This window comes from Thamnophis elegans, chromosome Z (assembly GCF_009769535.1).
Source record: "Thamnophis elegans isolate rThaEle1 chromosome Z, rThaEle1.pri, whole genome shotgun sequence".
Lineage (NCBI taxonomy): Eukaryota > Metazoa > Chordata > Lepidosauria > Squamata > Colubridae > Thamnophis > Thamnophis elegans.
The window spans coordinates 72,013,644-72,041,101 of record NC_045558.1 but is presented as its reverse complement, the minus strand read 5'-3'; the positions used below and the strand labels follow the sequence as shown (position 1 = coordinate 72,041,101).

The window sequence follows — 27,458 nt, the reverse complement described above, 5'->3', positions numbered from 1 at the left end:
TGTATAATGTCGCTCCAGACCTTGCCAAGGCTTTGGAGGTACCTTCTATTGACTTACCTATAATTGGCCTTTCCTCTCCTAACGCGGAGGAGGAAGGGGATAGAACAAACAGGCTTCAGCTTGGGCTGTTAGAGCGGGTAGTTCTGCTTCCTTCTTTAGTCGCTCCGCTCTCTTATGGCTGAGACAACTTCAAGCTCGCCTTCCAGCCAACGCTCTCCTTCTAGGGTTCGCAGGAACATTAACAAAATTAAATTGGCCCTAGAATACACAGCAGATGCCTCCTTGGATGCGGCCCGTTTTGCGTCCAAAGCATCCTTTATCTTCACCTGCCAGCTCCTTTGGCTAAAGCAGTGGCAGGCAGAAGTGCGTGCCAAGTGGAGACTTGCCTCCTCTCCCTATTCTTCCTCTCTTCTCTTTGGTCCTCCATTAGAGGCCCTTCTGGTAGAGTCCAAGGATAAGTGAAAGGTGCTGCAATCAGCCACTTAAAAAACAGGAAGGTCGGAATCAACCTTTTTAACGCAGGCAGCCCTTTCGTGGTCAGGATGGGAGTGCCTCCAACTCCCGTCCACAATGGCAGGCCCCACCCAGACAGGCCCCCTCCTTCTCTAACAGATCAGGCAGAAACAACCAGAGATTCCAGCCCAGAAAGCCTTTCAGCGACAATTCCAATCATTCCTTTAAGAGGCAGAAGTGACGGTCTGGAGGATCTCTCAATAGGAAGGCGTCTAGCGGCCTTCGCAGATTTTTCGGACGACATCACCAATGATGCGTGGGTCAGGTCCACAATCAGATTCGTCCTTCTCTGTCAATCGGGAGAAAAGTCACTTCGTTCCCACCTCTCGCCTGTTGCATTTGGGAGCCCTCATTGATTCCTCTCAGTGGAGGGTCTTCCTGTCTCAAGACCGCCAGAGCAGTCTCAGGGAGTTAGCTAAGGAAGTGAGAAGGAGACAGCGGGTCCCTCTTCTCCAGCTGTCTCAACTGCTGGGGAAGATGGTCTCCTGCTTCTCCATTGTCCCTTGGGCATGGCTTCACAGCCGCTGCCTTCAGTGGTTTCTTCTGCCATACCAGAAAACCAACAGCAGCTGTTCCCTAGTGAAAGTCAGCTTGACTCCAAAAAGAGTCCCTCTGGAGCCGCCCTGAGTCCCTCTGGGAATAGGGCGGCATAGAAATGCAATAAATCAAATCAAAATCTTTCTGTGGAACCTCAGTGGCTTCTACCAATGATACCATTCCTTCCTTCATCAGGGCTCCATTCACCATTCTGACCTGCGCTGGCTCCACCTAACTGCTTGGAGACTGAGCAGGCGGTCTTCAGGGCGGATAACCTCTCTGAGACAGTGATCCATATTATTCAGGCCTCCCACCACCCAGCCACTAATAGAATCTACGAATCTATGTGGCAAACCTTCGTGGCTTGGTGCCTGCCTTGAGGGGTGGACCCTCTGAAGGCTTTGGTGTCCCAAATTTTGGAATTTTTGCAACAGGGGCTTGATAAGGGACTCTCCCCGAACACCCTATAGTGGCAGGGGTCAGCTCTCTCCTCAGTTCTGTCACTTCACCGAGATGAACCCCTCTCCTTGCACCCTCACATCCATTAAAGGGGCTTCTAATCTCTGACCTCCTGTCATGCACCGATTTCCCTCCTGGTATCTGACCAAAGTCCTTGACTTCCTCACTGACCCACCCTTCGAACCACTCAGGTCGGCCTCCTTGCATCACCTCACTCTCAAAACTGCCTTCCTGGTGGCCATAACATTGGTGCAGAGGGTTTCAGAGCTAGCGGCTCTTTCCATCAGGGCTGACTTGTGTGTGTTCCACCCAGACCGCATGGTCCTTCGCATCAACCCCACCTTTGTCCAAACAAAGGACTGAATGCTTCTCCATCCATGGTTGGCCGATGGATCAGGTCTGCCATTGCTCAAACTTACATCACACATCATCTCACCCTCCATCCAACATTACGGCTCATTCCACGTGCAGTGCGGCTATGTCTGCGGCGTGGGCACGGCAGGCCTCAGTGGAAGAGATCTGCAAGGCAGCTACCTGGTCTACTCCTAATTCGTTTATATGTCATTACAAGGTGGATCGGTATGCATCGGCAGATGCGGCCTTAGGACGCAGACTCCTGCAACAGGTTCTTCCTTCTTCCAGCTCCTAGGCCAGTTTCATACCCTCCTGGGGACACGCCAGCTTTGGTACTTCCCATGCATGACCACTGTCTTCACCAACTTTGGAGAATGGGGCGTTGGTTCTTACCTGATACGCTCCTTTTATGGGTAGGTGGAGATACTGGTAATCCTGACCCTTGGGATCCTGGCCTACTTCGCAAGGGGATCTAGGAACATGTTGTGTAGTCACAGGACAGAAAGCGATTGTTTACCGCACAGCAGTCTACTTATCTCCTTCGTCAAGAAAAGCGGGAACATGCTCCTCAGAGGCGATGACATCACTTTGGTAGACGCAGTTCTATTGGTTACTGACTGAGTTAACCATGCATGACCACTGTCTCCACCTGCCCAGAGAAGGGGAGTATCAGATAAGAACCAACGCCCCATTTTCTCCCAGTTCCTCTGGAAAAATTGAATGCATGAATTCAACCCTAAAGAACACATTAAATAAATTAATGTTAGAGCTCCATTTGCCTTGGACTAAATGTTTACCTCTAGCTCTTTTATGTATAAGGACCAGTCCTAGAAAAGACATGGAAATTTCTCCTTATGAGATAAAGTTTGAATTGCCTTACACTAGAAGTGTGGGAATGCCAAGGATAGAACTTAAAGATGTTTTTCTGAGAAAATATGTACAAAGACTGTCCCAGTGTTTTTCTCATTTAAGGTCAAAGGGAGTATTGGCACAAACTCCTCCGCTTGATTTCCATGTCCATAATTACAAAAGCAGTGACTGGGTCCTGATTAAGTCTTTGAAGGAGAAGAAATTGCAGCCGGTGTGGGAAGGCCCATTCCAATTAGTTGACAACTGAATCGGCAGCGCAGACAAAAGAGAAAGGCTGGGTTCATTACTCCAGGGTGAAGGGACCAGTGGATGCACCTTAAGTTACCAATTGCATCTAACCTGTTAAAGCAAGCTTTTTGAAGACCGGCGTTAGATTAACTTATGGAACATTGGGTGTGGAAATTGCTTATTTGGCTGGGGGTAATAAATTTCTTTATCGTGCTTTTGCTTTTGCTCAGAAAAGTATTGAAAGAGTGGTTGATATCTATGTTGTGTCCAATAAATGTAAGCCTTGTCAGCTTTCAGCCAGTACAGACCCTTGATGTTTAAGGGTAAGCATTTTTGTTTTACATATACCTTAAACAAGGGAGGGGGGAAGCCTAGTTCATTAGGACAATGGAGTTTACAGTGACATTAGTGGTAGTGGTTGCCCTGTTGGATATCTGTCAGGTAAGAATGGAGCCTTTCTGGGTGCTACCCAGTTTTCCTCTCACATGGCATCAGTTATGCTTCAATTCTGAGCCAGACAGTGAATATCCACAAATGCAGATGCAGTTATCACTAATTGAAACCACTGCTGATGCTGAAATATGCATCAGGTCAAATTTTGAGGAAGGTATATCTTTGGGTAGGTATCCAGGATGTAACCGGACCTATGATATTGTTACCAGGTATTCTGAGCTATCACACAAGATGGAAGCTATACATGAGCAATGCACAGAAGGGGATGGGAATTATACCCCTGCATATAAAAGATTTAGAATCATTGAAGAAGCTTTACTTCTATTCTATTCCTGTTTTCCTGGCATTCAGACCAGCAACCAAATCATGGGATGCATATTTGGAAAGATTCAAGTGTTTTTTAGAAGCCCATGATTTTATGGAGTTCTTGAGCGGGTGCAAAAGGGGCTATTTTTTGAGTTCCTGTCGCCCTGAAATGTTTGGCACAGCTCGAGCCTTGGTTCTCCCACAACCTGTGCACACCGTGCCATGGGAGACACTGCTTGAAAAATTGAAAAACCATTACATCCCGGCTCCCTCATGCATGCGTTCCGGCAGCGGACCCAGAGGGATAGTGAAACCATAAATCAGTATATAGCATCCCTTTGAACAGCTGCTCTCTACCGTGAGTTCTGTGATTTAGATGAGGCATTGCTGGATCAGCTAGTATGAGGAGTTAAAGACATGAGGTTTCAGCACCACTTGTTACCTGTACCAAACTCAATTTACAGTCAGCCATGGATGGCCAGCTTTGGAGATGTCCGACAGGTTTATGGTGGAAATCCAAAGATTCTAGCCAATGGTTCTGCCTCCCAGCATACCTGTCACTGTCAACCAAGGTTGTCCAAAATGATTCATCTGAGGAAGAGGATGATATCAGGATGATTGTAGAAGGTGCGGAAAGAAAGGGCACTTAGCCAACATCTGCTGGGCCACCCTGCCAGCCAACGATATGTCACTAGACCAGTCCAGTGGCCGAAGATTCAACAAAAAGGCAGGAAGACCAGAGACGACTGTTTTGCCATCAATCCTGACAGCAACCACTCTGGCTGGACAATCAGCAACGCCACAACAAACATCAGCAGCCATAAATTCACCTCACCATTCACATAGAGGGTGCCCTATGCAAGATGGAAGTGGACACAGGCTCTTTTAAGTCCATTGTGTCTTGGAGCACTCTGCTACCATCCCTTTCCAAAAGATGCCTCTCCAGCTACGCAACTATCAAGGAAATAATGTTCCCATTGCAGGAACTGGCTCTTTCCTTGTTGAATACGACCAATTTAATGGCTACCTACTATTCATCATCGTCAACAACCCCTTGCCTAGCTTACTGGGGTTGGACTGATTTGGTCAGCATCTCCATTCCTTGTATCCATATAACTACCACAGACGACTTCGACGGGCTGACCAGGGAGTTCATGGAGGTCTTTGAGGAGTCATTTGGGGACCCCTATCTCCTTTAATTTGGATCCCCAAGTTGCCCCTATAAGCTTAATAGCCCAGTGGGTGCCCTTCGCCCTGCGAGCTAAAGTGGAGGTGGAACTGGGTAAATTAATTGCCCAAGGTGTCCTAGAGCTGGTCAACCATTCCAAATGGGAGACCCCCATTGTTAATCCTATGAAGGCTGATGGATCCATTAGGATCTGTGCCAACTACAAGTGCTCAATTAATAAAGCCTTGCAGTAAAACCCCTATCCTGTCCCCATAGTGCAACACCTTCTCCACTCCCTGGGACAAGGTAGCATTTTGCAAAGCTGGATCTGGTGCAGGCCTACCAGCAGCTCCCCATTGATGACATGACAGCAGAAGTGCAAACTATCGCAACTCATTGGGGAGCTTTCAGGTGCTGTCGCCTCCAGTTTGGAGTAAGCATGGCCCCGGGAATATTTCAGAACCTCATGAAGCAGCTGTTCCAAGGGCTCCCTGGGGTTGTCCCTTATTTCGATGATCTGATTTCCGCCAGCTGTCAATCAGAACTCATCAAAAAGCAAAGGACTGTCCTGTTACATTTCCAAAGAGCTGGGCTTAAGCTTAAGCACAGCAAATGCAGAATTGGGATTCCTAGAGTCGAATTCCTAGGCTACCTCATTGATGACAAGGGGTTACATCCAACCCTTTCCAAGGTTGAGGCCATCAAGGAAGCTCCAGCTCCTGCCAATAAGGTGGACTTCCAGGCATTCCTGAGGCTATCAAATTTTTATGCTGTATTTTTGCCGCATAAAGCTTCAATTGCCGAGCCTCTCCACAGGTTACTAGACAGTTCTGAGACCTGGAAATGGAGAAGACATGAAGCTGAGGCTTTTGCGACTGTCAAAGACCTCCTGACATCATCGGCAGTGTTTGTCCTGTATAGTGACAAGCTGCCGCTGACGTTGGCCTGTGATGCCTCCCTCTATAGAATAGGAGCTGTTTTAAGGCATAAGCTCCCTAATGGGACAGAGGCTCCTACTGTATATTTCTTGAGAACTTCTTTATCTATGGGTGAGAGAAATTACAGTCAGATAGATAAAAAGGCACTCGCGGTGGTGGCTGGAATCAAGAGAGTCCATGACTGGCCGTTCCTTTCAACTAATCACCAATCACAAACCACTTTTGGGGCTCCTCTCAGGTGATCGGCAACCCCCCTCCCCCAGTACTGTCACCTCGCATGTCCATGTGGACAGTATTTCTGGCGGCCTAAACCCACCAGCTCATTTATCGGCCAGGCAAACAATTAGGAAACACCGAAGCCCTTAGCCGCTGTTCCCTCCCCACTGCTGTACAGGATCTGGCTCCTGCCTCTATGGTCCTCCTGATTGATGACCTCAAGGCACACCTTTCAGCGGCTGACATTGCGCAACACTCCAGTAAAACAGGCTTAGCATGCAAGTCTTAGACTGAATGCACAGGGGGTGGCCACAGGGCCAGGTATCTACTAAATTCCTGCCTTACCGTAGAAGACAGTAGGAGCTTTCATTGCTGAAAGGCTGCCTCCTGTCGGGAAATAGAGTAGGAGTGCCCCTACTATTACACAAGTAGGTTCTTGAGTGCTTACACGAAGGCCACCCAGCATTATCCAGATGAAGGCCCTGGGCCGAAGTTATGTCTGGTGCCCTATTTAGATTTGGCCCTTACAGAGTGGGTAGCCGAATGCCAACCCTGCTAGTTGTCCCATCCAACGCCACCAGCGGCACCTGTGGGACATGCCCTGGGGACTGTGATCGTGAATTCAGTTTTCGCACGCCCATTCCAGGAACAGTCCATCCTGGTAGTGGTGGATGCCTATATCAAATGGATAGAGCTGGCACTCATGGCGTCCACTCATGGCATCTACCACAATCCAGGTTTTGCAAACACTATTTGCCACCCATGGGCTGCTGGACACCCTAGTCACCTATAATGGGCCACCATGTTTCCAATGGCCTAACCACCCCTTTTCACCTGGCCGGTAATGGCCGAGCCGAACGCCACTTTACTCTTAGTCTAACATTCGACTCCTTGCTCGGTCACTAATAGAAGCCCCGCTGAAATGCTTATGTGACGATGGTTCTGGACTACCCTGGACCTTTACATCCCAGCTATACAATTGACAATCCACACAACTTGGATAGTCACACCAGGACATTTGTAATCAAGGACTGGGTATACGCCCAGAACTTTACGGCAAGTCGCATTAGTTATCGGGTCAGATCACCCACATAACCGGACCCTGCTCTTACAGGGTTCTGCTGGAGGATGGCTGGCAATGGTAATGCCACATTAACCAGTTGTGGAGCCGCATCACCAGTGGAACCAGAGATGGCAGGCCTCAGCTCAATGAATCACCTAATGCTGCCTACCGGCACAACCTCAATCCTTCCGTAGACACCCCAAGGCCAGCACCTGAAGCGTTCTCGTCACAGGACTTACCTTTTGCTAAGGCCTGCCTATGGGGGTGGAGCCTCCAGTGGAAGTTTCCACGCAGTTTCCAACTACTCTGGAGGACGAGCCAGGACATCCTCCTCTTTTAACAGCCGCCCCAGAACTGAGACACTTGGGGCGGAGCCGACGGCAACCCACTTACAAGATTATGCATGCGTGATCCAGAAGGGAAGGAGTGCTAAGTCCTTGCACTTACGACCCTGTCAAAGCCAGCTGGCTATTCTAAGAAATAAATCCATACTAATGATTTGAGGGCATTAAAGCAGATGTTCTAAAAATATAATTTTAGAATTCATTCACTTGCACAGAAAAATGTGTGTGTGTACGTGTGTGATTATGTCTGTTGTTATGTCTGCTTACATTCCCTTAGCACTTTTTCCTCAAATAACTGAAGAGAACATAGAAGTGTGTCTGTAGTGTGAAACAAGAAAGTAGCAAGACAACATATCAAATTCATCACCTTTTTACTTAAATTTTGCATGCAAAATTTAGGAAGTATATTTGGAACAAGGCCAGGTATTCTGTATCTGGGACCATTATGCAAGTCAGTAGCCTCCTCAGTGACTATGCTGTTTCAAGGAATATTATTATGTATTATGAGTTTGTTCATTATCTTCTAAAATGGAAATAAGGGTCAGAATGCTTTGTGTTTATTATTTTATTTTATTATTAAACTTTTATGTTTTTTATTTATTATTAAATTTTTATACATTCCATCTCCTGCACAAGGTAACACATGCCAGTTTTACCAAAGTCAGAATTATTAACAAACTTTAAAATTTCTCAAACAGAAATAAAAAATAAAAAATATTCATTGTTCTTAGGACTGCTAGGAACTGTGAAGAAAGATGAACATTTGTTTAAGATTGGAATTTAGAATTTGGAGAAACATATCTTAATATTTTCCCTCTTACTAATGGAATTGAATTAATAGCAATAAGAATGAACTAACAAAGTAAAGAGTACTTTTAAAAAGAAATGTTTGTAAAGTTGTCTGTTTTCTTTTCACCCTATCTTAACGCCTTTGATGGCAATTTCATGACTTGTTTTGGTTTTCACATTAACTGAAAAACTTAATTGCTGATGAAAACTTGAATTCACTTAGCAACTGCTTCAAAAAGGATATTTCAGCAACTTTTCCTTTTTTTATCCCACAAGACTAGCTTTCTTTTATAAACATTTACTTTTATACTCAAATAAAAATCTGGTCATTTTAAATATACTCAACCAAATCTAAAAGTGACAATAAAGTTGTGCTTGTGTATAAATAAATACAGGATATGTAAAAAAATAGATTTACATATCATTGCACAGATACTGGTTTATAAGGGATTGCATGGAAATAAGCCATTTAACACCAAAAGGTGCAGCATTTTGAATTAGGGGCCCAGAAAATTGTAGAATGGAACATAGAGGTCAACAATTACTGCGTGTAAATAAAAAAAAATCTTTTTTGTCCTAATCTGAGAGGTATTTTGATATTTTTCTTTCTCTTCAAAACTTATTTTCCAATCAAATGTGTTCTTGCTTACTTTATTACTTGTCTATACAGTTTTTTGACAATAGCACAGAACTTCTTTCCCATTGCTTTCTTCTGAGATTTTTTTTCAACTTCTCAGACTTGCCTAGAACCACTTGCTAAATTTACTAAACCTAATCCAGAGTTTATAGTACTGTTTTTCCTATGATTTTCCTATAAATGGACATTTCAACAAATGCAATCAGAGGCAACACATAAAAAAGAATGCTGTTTACCAAATGGCAGAAAATCTAAATGATTCATACAATTATGGATGTAAACCCCATCCTTTTCTATATGAAATAGGATAACTTGCCATGGCCAATTTGCCATGGCCAACCTACCAACTTGCCACAGGACAACTCACTGTGGCCAAGTCACCATGGGACAATTTGGCACAGGACAATTCAACAATTTAAATTAATTATTTAAAATAGTTTTAAAATATTTTAATTTTTGTTATTTACATATCCTTTTGCATTCTTTTTAAAATTATTCTATTCCACCATTTCTTCAATATTAGCATAACTCTTATCTCCATGGCAGCGAGTTGGCCATGGAGAGTTATCCTGCAGTGTCTTGGCTGCAGCAAAACTATAAAACTTGGCTATAAAAAGTTGGCTATGGCAAGATGGTTCAGCAAGCTGTCCTAGACACTTTCTATATGAATCCATGTTTTATATGCATACAAAGGAGTGGGGTTTCAATTCAGTTGTAGAAAAAAATTTCTAATACACTTTTTCATTCAACATATAGGGCTACAAATCGGGCACTATGAAGAACTCTTGGGATCCCACAATGCTCTAAGATGGAACCCCAAATTCCATTAGTTACAGAACATTTCTTACATTTTAGAGAGCAGATCTGTAAAAACAACCCTCCTTCTGGAAGTAATGGAAGCAAGAACAACAGGATTTGCATAATACTAAACTTCTAGGAGTATTTGACAAAATACAGACAGCAAAGCATTTTTCTGAACTCTGCTGCCACATAGTCATAATCAGGATACTGAAGTTTGCTAGGCTTACCAACCCCCTGTCTCTGCTGGCTGCTCCACACGTATTATTATGTTATCTTAGGCAATTAATTGCCTTTGCTTCTTTATGGGTATGTACTAGCCCTGTAGCAAGACATAATCATAATTTCTTTTTACAAGTTTAAAGGCTTGGCTCGGTCTAGGTCTTCAGACTCCTAAATGGCTACCAGTCCAGTTTGATTGTATTTATACCACTAATTTCAAGAGTGCAGCCATAATGTTTGCAAATAAAGAATGGTATACATTTTTTATCAGAGGTGCCAATTTGTTTGAAATGTTGGATACTATAAACTGTAAATTGGATAATCAAAAGCAGAAAAGAATCTTACAGCAAACATGGAATATATAAAGAATGCTGACCACAATACTCAGTCCAAGATTTTCTTTAGACACACAAAATGCAGATGTATATTCAGGAAGGTCTGTGTATGTCTGTATATTTACATCAGTGTTCTATATTAAATAGCAAAACTGAAGTTCTTAGTTTCATAAGCAGATTTCCAGCAGAGCAGCAGTAGAATAAGAAACCAAGATTACTCATGTAAATCTCTTGATCAAAGCAAAAATCGATGGTTTTTTTTTTGCAGAAAAAGAAAAAAAACTATAATAAAAATTGCTGAAGAGTAAAGTTTCTTGCTTAATGTCAGTTTGCAGAATTTGGAATGACCTGAATCCCTTGTTCGTTTGGTCTCAACTGGCTACAATTAGAGGCAGGGATGATATTAAAAACTTTCAAGAAATATTTTCTAGCCACAACAGAAGATGCAGATCAGTTTCATAATTGGAAACAAATCCAGAAACCACTTCCTTTTTTTACTGTCATCTAAAACTATTGTTTAGATGTTGAAGCTAAAAAGACTGGAATTGGCAATTATAAATCATGTAAGTCAGAAAAAAGTTCAAAGACATTTTGTATCAAGGGTAAAAAGTTCATAGTATGCAAGTTCATGCTGGATGCCAACATCCATTAACTTAGGATCCATGTTCAAGATAGATTTTGATTTCATTTTTTTGCAAATAAGACATTACTTCTAGGTAGTGACTACCGGTACTAAGTGAGACTATCACTCTATAAAGCCTAAGTAAGACCACACCTAGAATACTGCATCCAGTTTTGATCACCACACTATAAAAAGATGTTGAGACTCTAGAAAGAGTGCAGAGAAAAGCAACCAAGATTATTAGGGGACTGGAGGCTAAAACATGATGAACAATTGCAGGAATGAGCATGGCTAGTCTAGTGAAGAGAAAGACCAGGGGAGATATGATAGCAGTGTTTCAATATTTGAGGGGTCGCCACAGTGAGGAAGTGGTCAAGCTATTTCCCAAAGCACCTGAAGGCCAGACAAGGAATAATGGATGCAAACTGAACAAGGAGAGATTTAACCTGGAAATAAGGAGAAATTTTATAACGCATTTTCTAACACTGAGAGCAATCAACCAATGGAACAGCTTGCCTTCAGAAGTTGTGCAGCTTCATCACTGGAAGCTTTCAAGAAGAGACTGGACTGCCATCTGTCAGAAATGGTATAGGGTCTCCTATTTGGGTGGGGGTGGACTAAATGACCTACAAGGTACTTTCCAACTCTGTTAATTTGTTACTTAACTATTCTCTTGCTGACTATTTACTATTCTCTTTACTTTATGAGAATGCAAGACATTATTTTTACTTCTTTTACTTCATTTTTTAAAATCATAATTTATGAATTAACAACATTTTAATCCAAAATGTTCCCTATAGATTACTTTTAACTTCACAAAATTAAAATCTGACAAAGATTTTGGTGATCGCACTACAACTTCTCTACTTAGAATCCAAATCATGATATTTTTTTAAAAAGTTACTTTAATTTTCATTTTGGAAGATAAATCTATACTATGGCCAAAATGCTGTCTACTCTTATATAAATTTAGAAAAAATATCAAATTAGATACAACATCTTTAAAATACAGGAATTTGTAAAAGAAAAGTGACAGTTACACAATTGTATATAACATTCATAAATGAAGGCACTTGCTACCAGATTCTTGAGGAAAAGGCATTGAACTAAAAAAACTCAAAAAAACCTTAAAAGCCATCTCTTTTCATATTTTTATCATGAATCATAAAAGTAAAAAAAAATATACACATAGCTGGATGGAGGGGAATATATACCAAACTTTTATACAAAGATTTCACAAGGCCCAGGTCACTGACTTTCTATTTTCAACCTTCCTGAATCAAAATGGCTCTTTTTGAGTTCTATTCAAACTTCTTGCCACAACTAAAAATATCTAAATACTTTTTTTTAAAGATTGTAAAAAAGGCAAGGTTTACAAAATACAAAAAAAAAAAAAAAGAAATAGAACTCATTACATGTTTACAACGCAAATGACAAAAATTCATACATATATATACATAGTTCATCTCGCCTTGCCTATCTACATATCTACTTAAGGTAAGTAAGTAAAGGAAAGGGAAAAGAAAAAAGGGAAGAAAAAAAGGAAAAAAAAGAAACAGTATGAAGCTAGATTACTAATTCTATGCAGGCATTCATAACGGATTTTTCCTATCAGATCGTCAAAGTTTTTTCAACACTGCAGGCTATTGATATTACTTGTAGGTGAATTCTCACCTCTAATATATATCTTATCTCATTTGTTACTTAGTCTTTGTACTTCATAATCTCTTTTAAATTGTTCCCTAAGTCATTTTAAGTCAATAAAATATCTCATTTATATATCTTAATTCTCATTATCTTTCTTATCAAACCATTTGTATAGTTTCTCCCAGACTTTATAGAAGTCTGTGTCTTCTTTTTCATTAATCAGCATTGTTAGTCTATTCATTTCTGCTATTTCTAAAATTTTATTCATAACCATTGTACTAGTGGGGGCATTTTCTTTCTTCCAGCACTGTGCATATGAGATTCTTGCCGACGTCAGGATATGAACGAGTAAATATTGATTGGTTTTAATTATTTTTGGATCTATTATCCCTAATAAAAACATTTCCGGATTGAGGTTTAATTTAGTTGACATAATTTCGTTTAACCACCTTAGTATTCGCTTCCAATATGTCTTAGCCACCGGACACGTCCACCACATGTGGTAGTATGTGCCCAGTGTTATTTTACATTTCCAGCATTTGGCCGATGATTTTGTGGAAATTTTTGCCAGTCTTGTCGGAGAGAGATGCATTTTATATTCATTTTCTTTGTAGGCCGTCGACATTGTCAATTTCAAGTTCCACTCCCATACCCTTTCCCAATCACCTAACTTAATTGTGTGGCCAATATTCTGGGCCCAGGTTACCATGACTTCTTTCACTCTTTCTGTTTCCATTTTTCGAGTTAGCAAACAATTATATATTTTCGAGATTAATTTTTCATCTGGTCCTATTAAAATTTTATCCAATTCCTGGTCCCTGTCCTGGAAGCCAAATTGTGCTAGATCTGATTTATACTTATTTTGTATTTGAAAGTATGGCCACCAGTCAATATTTATTCTCATTTCAGCCAAGTTTTCCCTTGAGTTTAATCTATTTTGGTTATCTAACAATTGTTTATAAGTGACATTTTTGTCGAAGTTTATCAGATTTGGGTATATCAGGGCTTCCGTCGGGGATATCCATTTGGGTAATTGGATATAGAATTTCCTTCTAATTTCAAGCCAATCATTTATCAGTGCCTCTCTTAGATGATGTCTTTTAAAGTAGTTGTGGACTTTGTTTCCCTCACTCCATAAATAATTGTGCCACCCCCCCCATTGCAAGTCGTAACCTTCTATAGTTAGAATTCTTTTATTGGTTAATGTTACCCACTCCTTTATCCACATTGTTGTTGCTGCTTGGTGGTATGTCTTCCATTCTGGTAGACCCATTCCACCTTGTGCTCTTTTATCTTGGAGATATTTATATTTAATTCTGGGCTTTTTGCCGTTCCACACAAAGTTTCGTACCGTTTTATCCAAGTCATTGTAAAATTTTCCTCCTAATTTAACCGGTGCCGTTTGAAATAAATAAAGTATTTTTGGCAAGACATTCATCTTAATTACTGAGATTCTTCCCATCAATGATATTTGTAGCTTCGACCAATTTTTTAAATCTTTTTGAATGTTTCATAATAATTTGTTATAATTATCTTCTTTTATGGAAGAACATTTCACGTATAGCCAAATCCCTAAGTATTTGACTTTTTTGGTTACCTTAATTTCCATTACTTTTTCTAGTTCTTCTATCTGTTTTTTGGGGAAGTTTTTTATAATCATTTTTTTTCCTTATTTATTTTTAATCCGGCCACATGCCCAAAGTCCTCAATGTCTTTCATTAATTTCGGTCCTGAGGTTAGAGGGTCTTCAACAATAAAGACCATGTCGTCCGCAAAGGCCTGTGTTTTATATTGTTCTTTTTTTATGGTCAAACCCCTAATTTCCTGATTTAGTCTTATCTGGTTCAGGAGTACCTCTAATGACATAATAAATAATAATGGGGAAAGCGGACAACCTTGTCTGACACCCTTTCCGATCTGTACCCTCTCCGTCAGTTCTCCATTAATAATATTTGCCAATTGCTGTGAGTATATGGTTTCTATAATCTTAATAAATTTGTCACCAAATTTCATCATTTTTAGTTGTGTAATTAAAAATTTCCAGTCTAAATTATTGAATGCTTTCTGCGCATCGACAAAAATTAACGCTAATTGTTTCTCAGATCTTGTTTCATAGAATTCCAGAGTGTTAATTATTATTCTTGTGTTACTCCAAATGTATCTTTTAGGGAGAAAACCGTTTTGATCCGAATGAATGTTTTGATTTAATATTATTTTTAATCTTTCCGCCAAAATTGATATAAAAATTTTGTAGTCCACGTTTAGCAAGGATATAGGTCTGTAGTTTTGAATTTTACTATTATCCACCTCCTCTTTTGGTATTAGGGAGATGAAGGCTTCCCCCCAGGATTTTGGGACCTTACCTTTTTGTAGTACCTCATTAAATAATTCTAATAGTTTGTCTTCTAAAGTGTTTTGGAATTTTTTATAGATTTCCGACGGAAGCCCATCCGGACCAGGTGTTTTATTGTTTTTTTGTTTTTGAATGGCCTTTTTCAATTCCTCATGTGATTTCCTTATCAAGCATCTCTTTCATCTCCTCCGACAAGGCTGGAAGTTTCTGTTCTATTAACAGAAGTATTAAGTATTTTCTAATGTCTTGTTCACTAATTTCATCCGGTTCATATAGTTTCTTGTAGTAATTCTGTACAATCTTTTTCTTTTCCCCTATTTCTTGTTTCAAATTCCCCTCCTTGTCCCTCAGTTGTTTAATAGTTTTTTTTTTGCATTGTCTTTTCTTATTTTGTGAACCAACCATCTCCCAGTTTTATTTGCATGTTCGAAGTAATTCTGCTTCATTCTCTTAATGTTTCGGGCTACTTCTTGAGAAATCAAATTTATTTGATGTTTAATTAAATCTCCTTTTTCCCTGTATTTAATATTGTCTGGCTCTTTCTGAATCAACAGTTCTATCTCTCTCAATTCTTTATTCAATGTGTTCAATTTTTCCCTATGCATTTTGTTTCTTCTTGCTATATAAGCTATTGATGTTCCCCCCACGACTGCCTTCATCGTATCCCAGACGTTTTGTGTTGATGTCTGCTCTTTACAATTTTCTTGGAAAAAGTAACCCAATTCTTTTTCTATTGATTGTACAAGTTGTTTCTCTTGTAAAATGTTCTGATTTAACGTCCACCTAGATTTTATCTTTGTCTTTCCTTTCCACTGCCATAGAACTGGATGATGGTCGGCCCACTTGTTTGTTAATATTTCAATATTTACTGTGTCCATAAGTAGTACTGGGTTTGACCAAACCATATCAATACGTGACCAAGAATTATGTGGTTGAGAGTAAAACGTGTACTGTTGAATCTTATCGTTCATTGTTCGCCAAACATCATAGAGATCTAATTCCTTCACCATATTTATATAGGCGGTCGGTAATTTCCTTCTGGTGCTTTTCTTATGTGTACCCTTATAATCAATTTTACTGTCTACTACTGCGTTAAAGTCCCCTAAAATACATATATTTTGCCAATTTATTTCATTTATCCTCTTATGTAAATTTACATAAAATCTTTCTTGTTTTTGGTTTGGGGCAAATACTGTTATTATGAAGAGCAGACTTACAATCATTAGGACACAAATTCCTATTTATGATCATTTGTGTAATATTCTAAACATGCTAATCCCATAAAGTCTTCATTGCTATGGTGGCAGCATTCTTCTTCTTTGAACTGAAGAAATCAGGTAATCCTCAATGTATGATCATCACTAAGACCAAAGCCTCTACCGCTAAGCAATATAGTCATCAAATGAGTTGTGCTCAATCTTACAACTTTTCTTGCCATGATCATAAAGTGTATCACTAATTAAATAAGTCACATGGTCATTAAGCTTCTCTCATCAACCTTATTTAATCAGAAGTCCCCTGGGAAGGTCACAAATGGTGAACCCAGAATGTTGCAACTATCATAAATAATGCCAGTTGCCAAGCTTGATATTTTGTTCATGTGCAGAGGGAGTGACAGTCATAAATGTGAGGATGCAGCATAAACCACTTTTTTCAGCAGCTTGGTAACTGAACGTTCATTCAACAAAAATCTTTAAGATGGTGAAAAATTAATATGTGACAAAAACTATTCAAAATATGTTTAATATTATTCAATCATTGAGTAAATCTTTACCTGAGATGAAAGCAGATTGCAATCCAAGTGCATTCCTTTCCCTGTTTTATGTCGTTGAAGAAGTGCAGCCATAATTGCTCCATATGCATATAATCCTGTAGCAAGGTCGGTCATAGCTACTCCTGGCCTAACAGGCTCACCATCCTAGAAAGAAAATATCAGGATGACAAAGCTAATATATCATACCTTTGTCACTTCCAAAATGTTTTCTTCCTTAAGCTACAAATCAGATAACATTACTTACACAATGCAACTATGAAACTTCTTTAGAAGCAAGCCTCACATTCAATGACATGAGCAATTATATCCATTTGCTAAATTAATTAATTAAGCTGTTTAACCATTAATGAACTTAAATAGTTGAAAAAACATGAAGTAATCTGAATAAATCACTGTATTATGAAGGGTAATTTTCAATATGCATGCACCAGCTGTTGAGATGGCATCTTTGTTTGCATAAACAATACTATCTGTTTAGGCAAAGAAATGCATGCATTATCTGATTAACATTTCAAGATTCCAGAAGCAACCATCAAAGTTATATAATATTCCTGCTATGGCTGGATATTTGCAGAGGGAAAAAATCATCTATAATTTTAGTCATTTTAGAATACGAATGAGGAATGATCAGGAAATATTAAGCATGCATTCTCTTTTCTGTCTCTGTTGCATTTAAAAAAGAATGTCTATTTCTGCACTCCAGAATTGTTTATCTTCTAGGAATGGGGGAAGAAACCTCTACAAAAAACAATATATTGGTAAATCTTCAATAACATTTAGATTTACCAATTTTTGACCTGCCAAGATGCTAATGAAGAGATGGACAAAAGCCTTCTAATAGCATGGAAGAGAAACTTTGGCTATGAAATTGAAATGGGCAAATGGTGGGATCTATGGAGTAAGACCATTAAACTTACAATATCTACAGCATTCAAAGAAAACATATACAAGATGGTTTATAGGTGGCACTTCCCCCCAACGAGGTTAGCCAAGATGTTCCCTGGGTTATCTCCATTGTGTTGGAAATGTGGAAGAAAGGATGGCACATTCTACCATATTTGGTGGTCCTGTACTGATGCCACGAAATATTGGAAAAGGATTAAAAAATGGCTAAAAGAGGTTACCGGGGCAAACATCGAATGGAGACCCGAGAACCTTCTACTAAGCATTAAACCAGAAAACATAGGCAGTTCAATATGGCATCTGAGCCTACATATAATTGTGGCCGTAAGAATAACCTATGCACAATTTTGGAAATCCACTACCATACCGTCGGAAGATGCTATAATTAAAAAGATCTATGAATGTGCAGAAATGGACAGAATGACGGGTTGGCTGAGGGACAAAGGAGAAACAGAACATTATCTTAGCTGGAACTTATGGTATATGTGGGCGACAAGGAGAACAGCAGGGACTTAAAATGGGGAAAGTTAAAAGTGAACATGGGTATTGTAATAGATCCCTGAACTTTGTAATGAGAAGATGTGGCTTAGAGACCTAACAATGAGGAAGGAAAGAAAAAAGTTGGGCTGTGAATGACTGTCACCGCGGGGGGGGGGGGGGGGTTGTATGTTTAAAATTGTATTTGTATCTGTATGTTTTACTCTTAAAAAAATGTATAACTAATGAATGCCGATACAAAAGGCTGTATATCTACTTTATATTGTTATGTATGTTTTGTCTTTAAAAAAAACAACAATATATTTAAGATTAAGAAGAGCCATAGTGGCACAGTGGTTAGATTGCAGCATTGCAGGCTACTTCTGCTAATTGCCAGCAATTCAGCAGTTCAATCCTTACTGGCTCAAGGTTGACTCAGTCTTCCATCCTTCCGAGGTTGGTAAAATGGGGACCCAGATTGTTGGGTGCAATGTGTTGACTTTGTAAACCATTTAGAGAGGGCTGTAAAACACTATGAAGTGGTATATAAGTGATATATAAGTCTAAATGCTATTGCTATTATTATTTATTTGGATTTTTCAGTTATTTCATATTCTTTGGATTATCAAATCTGTTACATTATGAATTTATAATAGCTTTTTAAAAATATTAGCCAACCAGGAATATCTCAATTCATTGAAGAGGATAAACTAGACTAGAGATGAGATCACATATTTTGCTCCTTGCTATTTGGGACTCTATGATATTTTTTTCATTGGAAAGTATTGCAAAGTATAGGTATCAGCACAGAAAACCATATTGTCTGGCTTCACCATCCTTTATCAATCAGTCTGAGCATTCAATATGATGCTAAATCAGTTCACATGAAAAAAATAAGAACCTGTTGTATGTACCACTTGACATGCTGGACCAGAAATAAATATAAGGGCTCCAAGGCTGATATCAGTATTAGAATCTGTTCAAAGGTGCTGTCATTAGTCTCCAAAGTATTATGCAAGCTTCAGCATAAAAGGTTAGGTTTTCTTGTCATATTCTCAAACTTTGTTAAAATTTACAGTGATGTGCTTGTGAATATATTGATTTGAATTATAATGCTCTGCTTAAATCATCTTAATTCATATTTCAGTAGGTTAGAAATTACATTCATATTACATAGAATATTTCCTTCAAGGGGATATTTGCAGGAAAAATCACTTAAATCATAATTATTTGCTTATATTGGATAGCACATAACAACAAATAAGAGTTTATAAACCCTTTGTCTATAATGAGAAGGTAAGATAGCAGAATGATGGAAAAAACCCAATAAGAGGCATTGAATATATCTGCATGGTTTCAATTCTGAGAGTCAATCCTACTGAAAATATGGATTACTTCTAAGCAAGCATATATAAAATTGCACAGTAAATGAAGCATATTGTTTCAAGGTTCATTAGACATAAGAACCATGAGATTAAACCAAATAGAGTGCAGAAAAGGCTGCTTGTACTTAATGCCATCATCTGACACCCAACTCATTATCTAGCATGTCAGTTCAGAAGCCAATTTCTTATTAGTTTCAGCCCTCTCTACTAACTTAGAAAATTGCTTCCAGAATTCAGGCACATTTGGGATGCATTCTTGACTTATTGTAAAGGACCAAGTGTGTCAGACTAAAGAATGTGCTTCAGTTATAGTGGCTATAATAATTAAGCAAAATTAATAATCCATTAAAATGATGTTATATAAATATTTGAAAGCATATAAATTAATACTGAATTAACCACTTAATGATAATCTTATGTAATAGAATTATACTTATGTAACTTTAAGAAATTTAAAAATTGGGGTGGAGTGGAACAGATTTGGATACTGTTAGTAATTTTGCCTTGGATTTTTCTCTCTAAATGTGCCACCATTTCTCTTACTCAGGCAATATGGGTCCTACTACTTTGGCTTTAATCTTTATCCAAATGTGTTGGCTAGAGATCAAAGCTTTGTAGGCAAATATATAACTAAATAAAATGTCATGTGCAACATATACACATATACATCCATCATATTCCTTTCAGGATAAGCAATGTTATGCAAAGTGCAAAAATAGAATAATAGTAATCCAAATAAATTAAAGGCATCTGATAATAAAAGGAAACATAGCTAAAATTACTTTTAACCAAACCATTAACAGAATCTTTCTGCCATTGTAAATAGATTTGCCCACTATATTCATACACTGTTTCATACACTTTTTATTTTCTTTTATAAATTTTTCACTTTTCTTTTCAAAGATCCTTTAATGCCATCTAACAACAACGTTCTTCATTTCCCCTTCCTTCCAACACATTAACTGTTATTTGATATATTTGTGTAAGAGAATATTCATTATTCAAGTAATGTATTCAGGCAGATATGACAAGGACTCATAGGGAGATGATGGAACTGATGCAGAAAACAGATGTGAGACTAGAAAACTCCCAACAAATGACAATTAAAGATGAACAGAAAATTCAGAAATTAGAGGAGAAACCAGAAGGAACTGAGGAAAGAATAAATGAGACAAGTAGATAAAATATGGAAGAGACAGTAATAATTCTTAAAATGGAACACATAGAATAATCTTAATTAAGAGTTTAAAATATAGAATAAACTAAAGAGAAAGATCTCTCAAAAGTGATGAAAGAATTGCGGATGGATGCTCTAGAGATTCATCAGTAAAAGATACTGTAGGTATTGAGGTAGATCCCAAGAGAGAAACATGAAAGATTTACCAAAAAACCAATAAGAGTGGAAATTTTAAAAAGGGCAAGGGATCATGGATAGATATAGAATACTTCTTAATACGGTGGCTATTTTATTAAGAGTTCGGGGAAAAAAGAGGTAGAAAGTAGAAATTGGGTAAATAGTATTATGTATACTGATATATAATAGAATGTATTATAATTACAATTTATACACAAATGTTAGAAGTTGAAATATTTTATATTTATATATGTGTGTGTGTGTGTGTGTGTGTGTGTGTGTGCGCAGGTTTTGGTGTATTTGGGACTTTTCCCGTGTAAGATTGAGAGCATATAGCAGTATAGCAATAGCAGTAGACTTATATACCGCTTCATAGGCCTTTCAGGCCTCTCTAAGCGGTTTACAGAGAGTCAGCATATTGCCCCCAACAATCTGGGTCCTCATTTTACCCACCTCGGAAGGATGGAAGGCTGAGTCAACCCTGAGCCGGTGAGATTTGAACCGCTGACCTGCTGATCTAGCAGTAGCCTGCAGTGCTGCATTTAACCACTGCGCCACCTTGGCTTCCAAGAGAGTATCTTGGCGACGTTTTGACGAGGTCCCACTGGTCATCTTCAGGCTGTTGTCTTCGGCCTGGTGCCTGTGCGAGCAAAGAGTGATCGGAACTGCCGTCCCTTTATAAATATTGGTGGGGATGTATGAAAAACAACAGAAGCCCAACCCCCCTCTACAGCAACTCATGAAACAAACAGTATACAACATATCAGACAGAACCCCCACCATAGCAGAAACCAATGTCCTTTCCAAAGGATTCAACTTTGCAGTCGCCCCCAAACGTGTTCCCACTGAAAACATTATATGCGGAGTTGAAGCTGCCCTAACCAAAATCAACCCAGATGAAGCCAATAAAATCAGATTTGATTGGTCACCAACGTCCTCTGCTCCAGCAATCCACCCAGAAGCAATTTACATAAAGAAGAACAAAAAGCACTCACCAACTTGAGGAAAGATAACAATATAATCATTCTCCCAGTAGAGAAAGGTAACGCCACTGTGGTGATGAACACGTCTGACTACTAAGCCAACCTCTGCAACCTACTCCAAAGCCTCGCTTACAAACCTCTAAACACAGAGGTACCCCACCACCTACCTGGAAAAAAACTACCAAATCCAAAATAAAAGCCTCTCCCATCAGTGGAGATCCAGCAAAGAATTATCCCCAGAGAGAAATCATCCAGATGCCCCAAGCTCTATGGCCTCCCCAAGATACACAAAGAAGGAACACCACTCAGACCCATAGTCAGCTCCATACGCTCACCTCTACAGAATCTTTCCAAATTTCTTGCCAAACAACTTCAACCCTACATAGAATCCATCACCTCACATGTACAAAACTCACTCCATAGAAACAATAAATAAACATAACCTACAACCCAGCGACCTACTCGTGAGCTTCGATGTCATATCCCTCTTTACCCTTTACCCTAAGTGCCTATTAAAGAAGCCTTGGTAGCTATCCAAAACAAATATAACCCTTAAGCACACCCTTGATCTGACCAACCACTGCCTAACCAACACATACTTCATCTGCAATGGACAAAGATACAAACAGATAGAAGGAGCACCTATGGGATCACCTCTCTCGCCCATCATCACAAACCTATACATGGAACATTTTGAAACCAACGCCTTAGATAAATCTGAACACAAACACAAACTCTGGCTTAGATATATAGATGACACTTTCATAATTTGGCCACACGGGAAGGAAAAACTGGAGAACTTCCTCACACATCTCAACAGCCTACACTCCAAAATACCATTTACTATGGAAATAGAAGCTAACAACCAACTTCCCTTTCTGGACATCCTACTCTACAAAAAAACCAATGACTCCCGGACACACCATGTACTGGGGAAAAAACACACACCAACTGCTACTTAAACACACAATCCCATCACCACCCTGCACAGATCAACTCCATAGCCAAGACCCTCATCTCCAGAACCAAACCCCTAGCCGACAAAGACCACCTGAAAACTAAATTACAAACTCTCACAAGTATTAATTTCCAACGGATTCCAAAGAAACACAATTACCAATCTAATCCAAAAGGAGACACCCTGCAAGAACCTAGACACAGAACAGCACAACGGCATCACCCTCCTCCCTTACTTCACCACAGAGGAAATCAGCAAAATTCTCCACAAACACAATATCAAGACAGCTTTTGGCACTGACCAAAAAATAGCCAACATCTTAAGAAACCCCCGAAGATAAGATCTAGCTAGAAAACCAAGGAGTCCATGAAATACCATGCAAAATCTGCCCAGCCACATACATTGGACAAACTAATAGGAGAATAAATGCACGCATCGCAGAACACAAGAACACAGTCAGAAAAGAAGAAAAATTTTCCTCCCTTTTCCAGCACCTTAAAGGACATGAAATTGATTTTGAAGGAACCAAATTAATCTCCAAAACTGAACACTTCAACAAGAGAATAATTATGGAAGCCATCGAAATAGAGAACCAACCCCACAATATGAATAAACGTGACGATACCTCCCATCTACCAGACATATGTAAACTAGCCCTAGTCAACAAATGAGTCCCAGAACAACACAGGACGCAACCAGACCCAGAACAACACAGGACGCAACCACCAATCACCCTCACCAGACTCAAACCCAAACCCATTCCATAGACCAAATACAACCACCATCCAGAAGCCAAACCACGGTGGCATCACCAACTGCTGCACCCTGCTCCGACCCCCACACAAAGCAAACTGACACACGCCATGAACACATGGCCAGACTGCAAACTAGGAGCCAAACCAAAACCCGGGATGTTACACCTCAACCATCTGCTCAGGATATTACATCACAGAACTCAGGAGGTTATAACACAAAGGCTCAGGATGTTACAATGCAGCCAACCCCCCAGGAGGTTGCAGCACAGGACTCGGGATATCACTACAATATTTATTCTTTCTATTTCGATAGCTTCCATAATTATACTCTTGTTGAACACAAGAGAATCGCAGAACAGGAGACTGCAGTAAGAAAAAAAGAAAAAACTTCCTCCTTTTCCAACACCTTAAAGCTATAGGACATGAAATTAATTTTGAAGGAACCATGTTAGTCTTCAAAACAGAACACTTCAACAAGAGAATAATTATGGAAGCTATTGAAATAGAGAAACACCCCCACAACATGAATAAATGTGACAAACGAGCCTCACCCACCACCCAGGCCGTTACAACACAAAACAACAATGGACACACAGCCAGCACCAATCAGCACCAATCTACCAATCAAGATATAATTACAAAATCAATCCACTTACTGAAACAAAGTCAGTACTCTACACACCCCCACCAAGATTTATAGAAAGACGGCAGCTCTGACCATGCTTTACTCACACAAACATGAAGCCAAAAACACCAGCCTGAAGATGGTGAGTGAGACCTCGCCAAAACGTTGCCAAGACAATCTTAATCTTACACTGGAAAAGATCTGAATACAACAAGACCAGCATACCTACACCCGTGAAAATCTACGAAAACACACACGCACACACACATACACACAATATAATATAATATATTATAATATAATGTAATGTAATATAATATAATAATTATTAATAGCATTGTGTATGAAGTATATCAACCCAGACAATATACTGTTCACTAGACACATGGGTATTAAAGAAAAAACTATAAATAATATTATATTAAAAAAATGTTTTAATCTTTTTCATAGTAGCCAAAGAATATCAATCATTTGGGGGGGCTGGTATCCCCACACTGGAAAATTTAGGATTGTAATGCATTCTATACTTAAAAATTAAAAGAAATATAAGCTAAAGGTTTTCCCCATCCAGTTCTATCTGATTCTAGGGGGTGGTGCTCATCTGCGCTCTGAGGGAGGTAGTTCCATGGTCATGTGACCAACATGACTACAGACTAAGGTGCACAGAATGCTATTATCTTCCCACCAAAATGGTACCTATTTATCTATTTAAATTTGAATGCTTCAAACTGCTAGGTTGGCAGGAACTGAGGCAATTAATGGAACCCTCTCCTTCATGCAGTGCTCAGCTCTCAAACCGGAGCTGTCAGCTTTCTAGCTGACAAGCTCAGCATCTTTACCTGTTGAGCCATTCGTCCCCAAAAAGAAATATTTATTGTCTTATATGTTATTTTCATATATAGATTTTAATGATATTTTTTGTTACTCCGGATATAATTAATATGTGATCCTGTACTTATTTTTGAATCACATGTTCTGGAAGCTGCAATTGATAAAACCAACAATAATGTTTTAAAAAAATATCTGAGAGGTGTAGGGCTCCATCTGATATTAGACAATATTTTACTATGCCTTCTAAATATTTATTAATTTGATAGAACACTGATTGGGTCTTATATATTTCTTTAAAATAATATTTTTATATTTTTGGCATACCATATCATATTAATAACCGTAAATTATTCCCAGAAATCCCCTCTACAGAAAATAAGTAGCTTTACAAATATTTATCATGCTATTTGCAATCAAATCAGAGAGAAATATATATAATTAGATTGATCAGAATGTCTAATCATGACAAATAAATGCAATTTCTTAGATATATTTTTCTTTTTAAAAGCAACCTGATGAGATTTTGATATATAAAACAAACTCTTATTGTCTTTGTCCTGCCAAATGGAATGCTGAGATGTATGCTGTACTTAAGAATGAATTTTGGGCTATCTCGTTTGTATTTGCATATGTGGCCACCCTGATAGGTTCACACCTATTGGGGGAGGGGGGAAGAAATTGATTTTTTCCATCCCTCTCCATGGATCCCCACCCCAATTGGAAACGAGCTGGCTATGAAAGACAAGGAGCACAACCCACACTGCATGTAGAAACAGCAAAAGAAGGGACAGGAGAGGAGTTTCAAGCGGGGCTTTTCAAACAGCCGAACTCCTCTCCTGTCCCTTTCTTTTGCTCTTTGAACAAGCCATGCGGGTTGTGCTCCCTTGTCTTTCATAGCCAGCTCGTTTCCAATTGGGGTGGGGATCCATGGAGAGGGACGGAAAAAATCAATTTCTTCCCCCCTCCCCCAATTGGAAACGAGCTGGCTATGAAAGAAAAGGGAGTGCAACCCGCACGGGTTGTTCAAAGAGCAAAAGAAAGGGACAGGGGAGTTGTTTGGCTGTTTGAAAAGCCCCGCTTGGAACTCTCTCCTGTTCCTTCTTTTGCTGTTTCTACATGCAGTGCGGGTTGCGCTCCCTTTTCTTTCACAGCCAGCTCGTTTCCAATTGGGGGAGGGGGGAAGAAATTGATTTTTTCCGTCCCTCTCCATGGATCTCCACCCCAATTGGAAACAAGCTGGCTATGAAAGACAAGGGAGTGCGACCCGCACTGCATGTACAGACAGCAAAAGAAGGAAAAGGAGAGTAGTTCCAAGTGGGGCTTTTCAAACAGCCTCCTCTCTTGTTCCTTCTTTTGCTACTTGAACAAGTCGTGCGGGTTTTACTCCCTTGTCCCGGCTGCCCGCTGCCCACGTGCGCGTATGTTTTCCAAGGCACAGAGCAATTCCGGAGCCCATCCGTCACCCCCATGGAAAACATAAGCACACGCACACATCCTGCACAATTACAGCCCCAGAGAGAGGAGACTCTTGGAAGGAAGCCAGAGGCAGCGTGGTAGCCGGGTCCCTCGCCCTCAGAGGGCCAATTGGGAGAGGGGCTTTGGTCCTGCTGCCTCTGATGGACGAAGCTTTACTGGCCCATGGCAAAGATTCCATCCCTCATCCCGGAGCCATTGGTCTTGGGATGTTCTGTGGAGCCCCCCAGGAAAGAATGCCGCTGCCAGGTACTTTTAACCATATATTTTGCCCCCATGTCTGCAGAATGCTGCAAAAAACCATGAATACAGGCCAGTTGTTGAGTGTTTCAAATGTCATTGGAACACTCAACACGGTGACCACAGTATGTGTGTGTGTGTCTGTTTCTGTGTCTGTGTGTGAGTGATAGAGACAGATAGACAGAGAGATAGAGGGAATGAGGGAGACACAGACACAGAGGGAGGGAGGGAGGGAGGGAGGACAGAGATACAGAGAGAGAGACAGACAGACAGACACACAGAGAGAATCACATAGAGAGACACAGAGGGAGGGAGGGAGGGAGGGAGGGAGGAAGGGAGAGGCAAAGAGCCACACAAACACACATACACACACAGAGAGAGACAGACAGACAGACTCACACAGAGAGAGAAAGAGAAAGAAAGGAAGAAAGGAAGAAAAAAGAAAGAAAAAGTGAGAGATGAAAGAAAAAAAGAAAAAAGGGACAGAGAGACAAAAGGAAGGAGAGAGAGAGAGAGAGAGAGAGAGAGAGAGAGAGAGAACACATGGCCAGCAAGCCACTCCCACAAAGGAGGCCACACCCACAGAGTAGGTTCAAAAAAATTTTTATAAATATTTTTTATTTCCATTTTCATAACACACACTCACATGTATACTATACATAGCCCGTATCATATAGTATTAAATAATAATTACATCAGTTCCTCTTGTCAACAATGCCCAGAAAAATAGAAACCCATTATAGCTCTTCTGCTCTCCATACACCTCTTTCTTCTACCACCCTCCAACTTTCTATCTTCCCTCCATTATCCTTTCCTACTCTACTTCCCCTTCCTTTCTACTGCTCCTC

General features: G+C 39.7%; 1 protein-coding gene across 4 annotated transcripts in view; it reads right to left on the bottom strand.

The window, feature by feature from the left end:
* Positions 1 to 27,458, bottom strand: part of SUGCT (succinyl-CoA:glutarate-CoA transferase) — a 418,586-nt gene that overhangs the window by 309,297 nt on the left and 81,831 nt on the right. For all 4 annotated transcript variants that reach the window (XM_032237974.1, XM_032237977.1, XM_032237976.1 and 1 more), the window contains exon 8: positions 16,627 to 16,770. In XM_032237974.1, the coding sequence (XP_032093865.1) occupies positions 16,627 to 16,770 (144 nt within the window). The remainder of the gene's footprint in view (positions 1 to 16,626; positions 16,771 to 27,458) is intronic.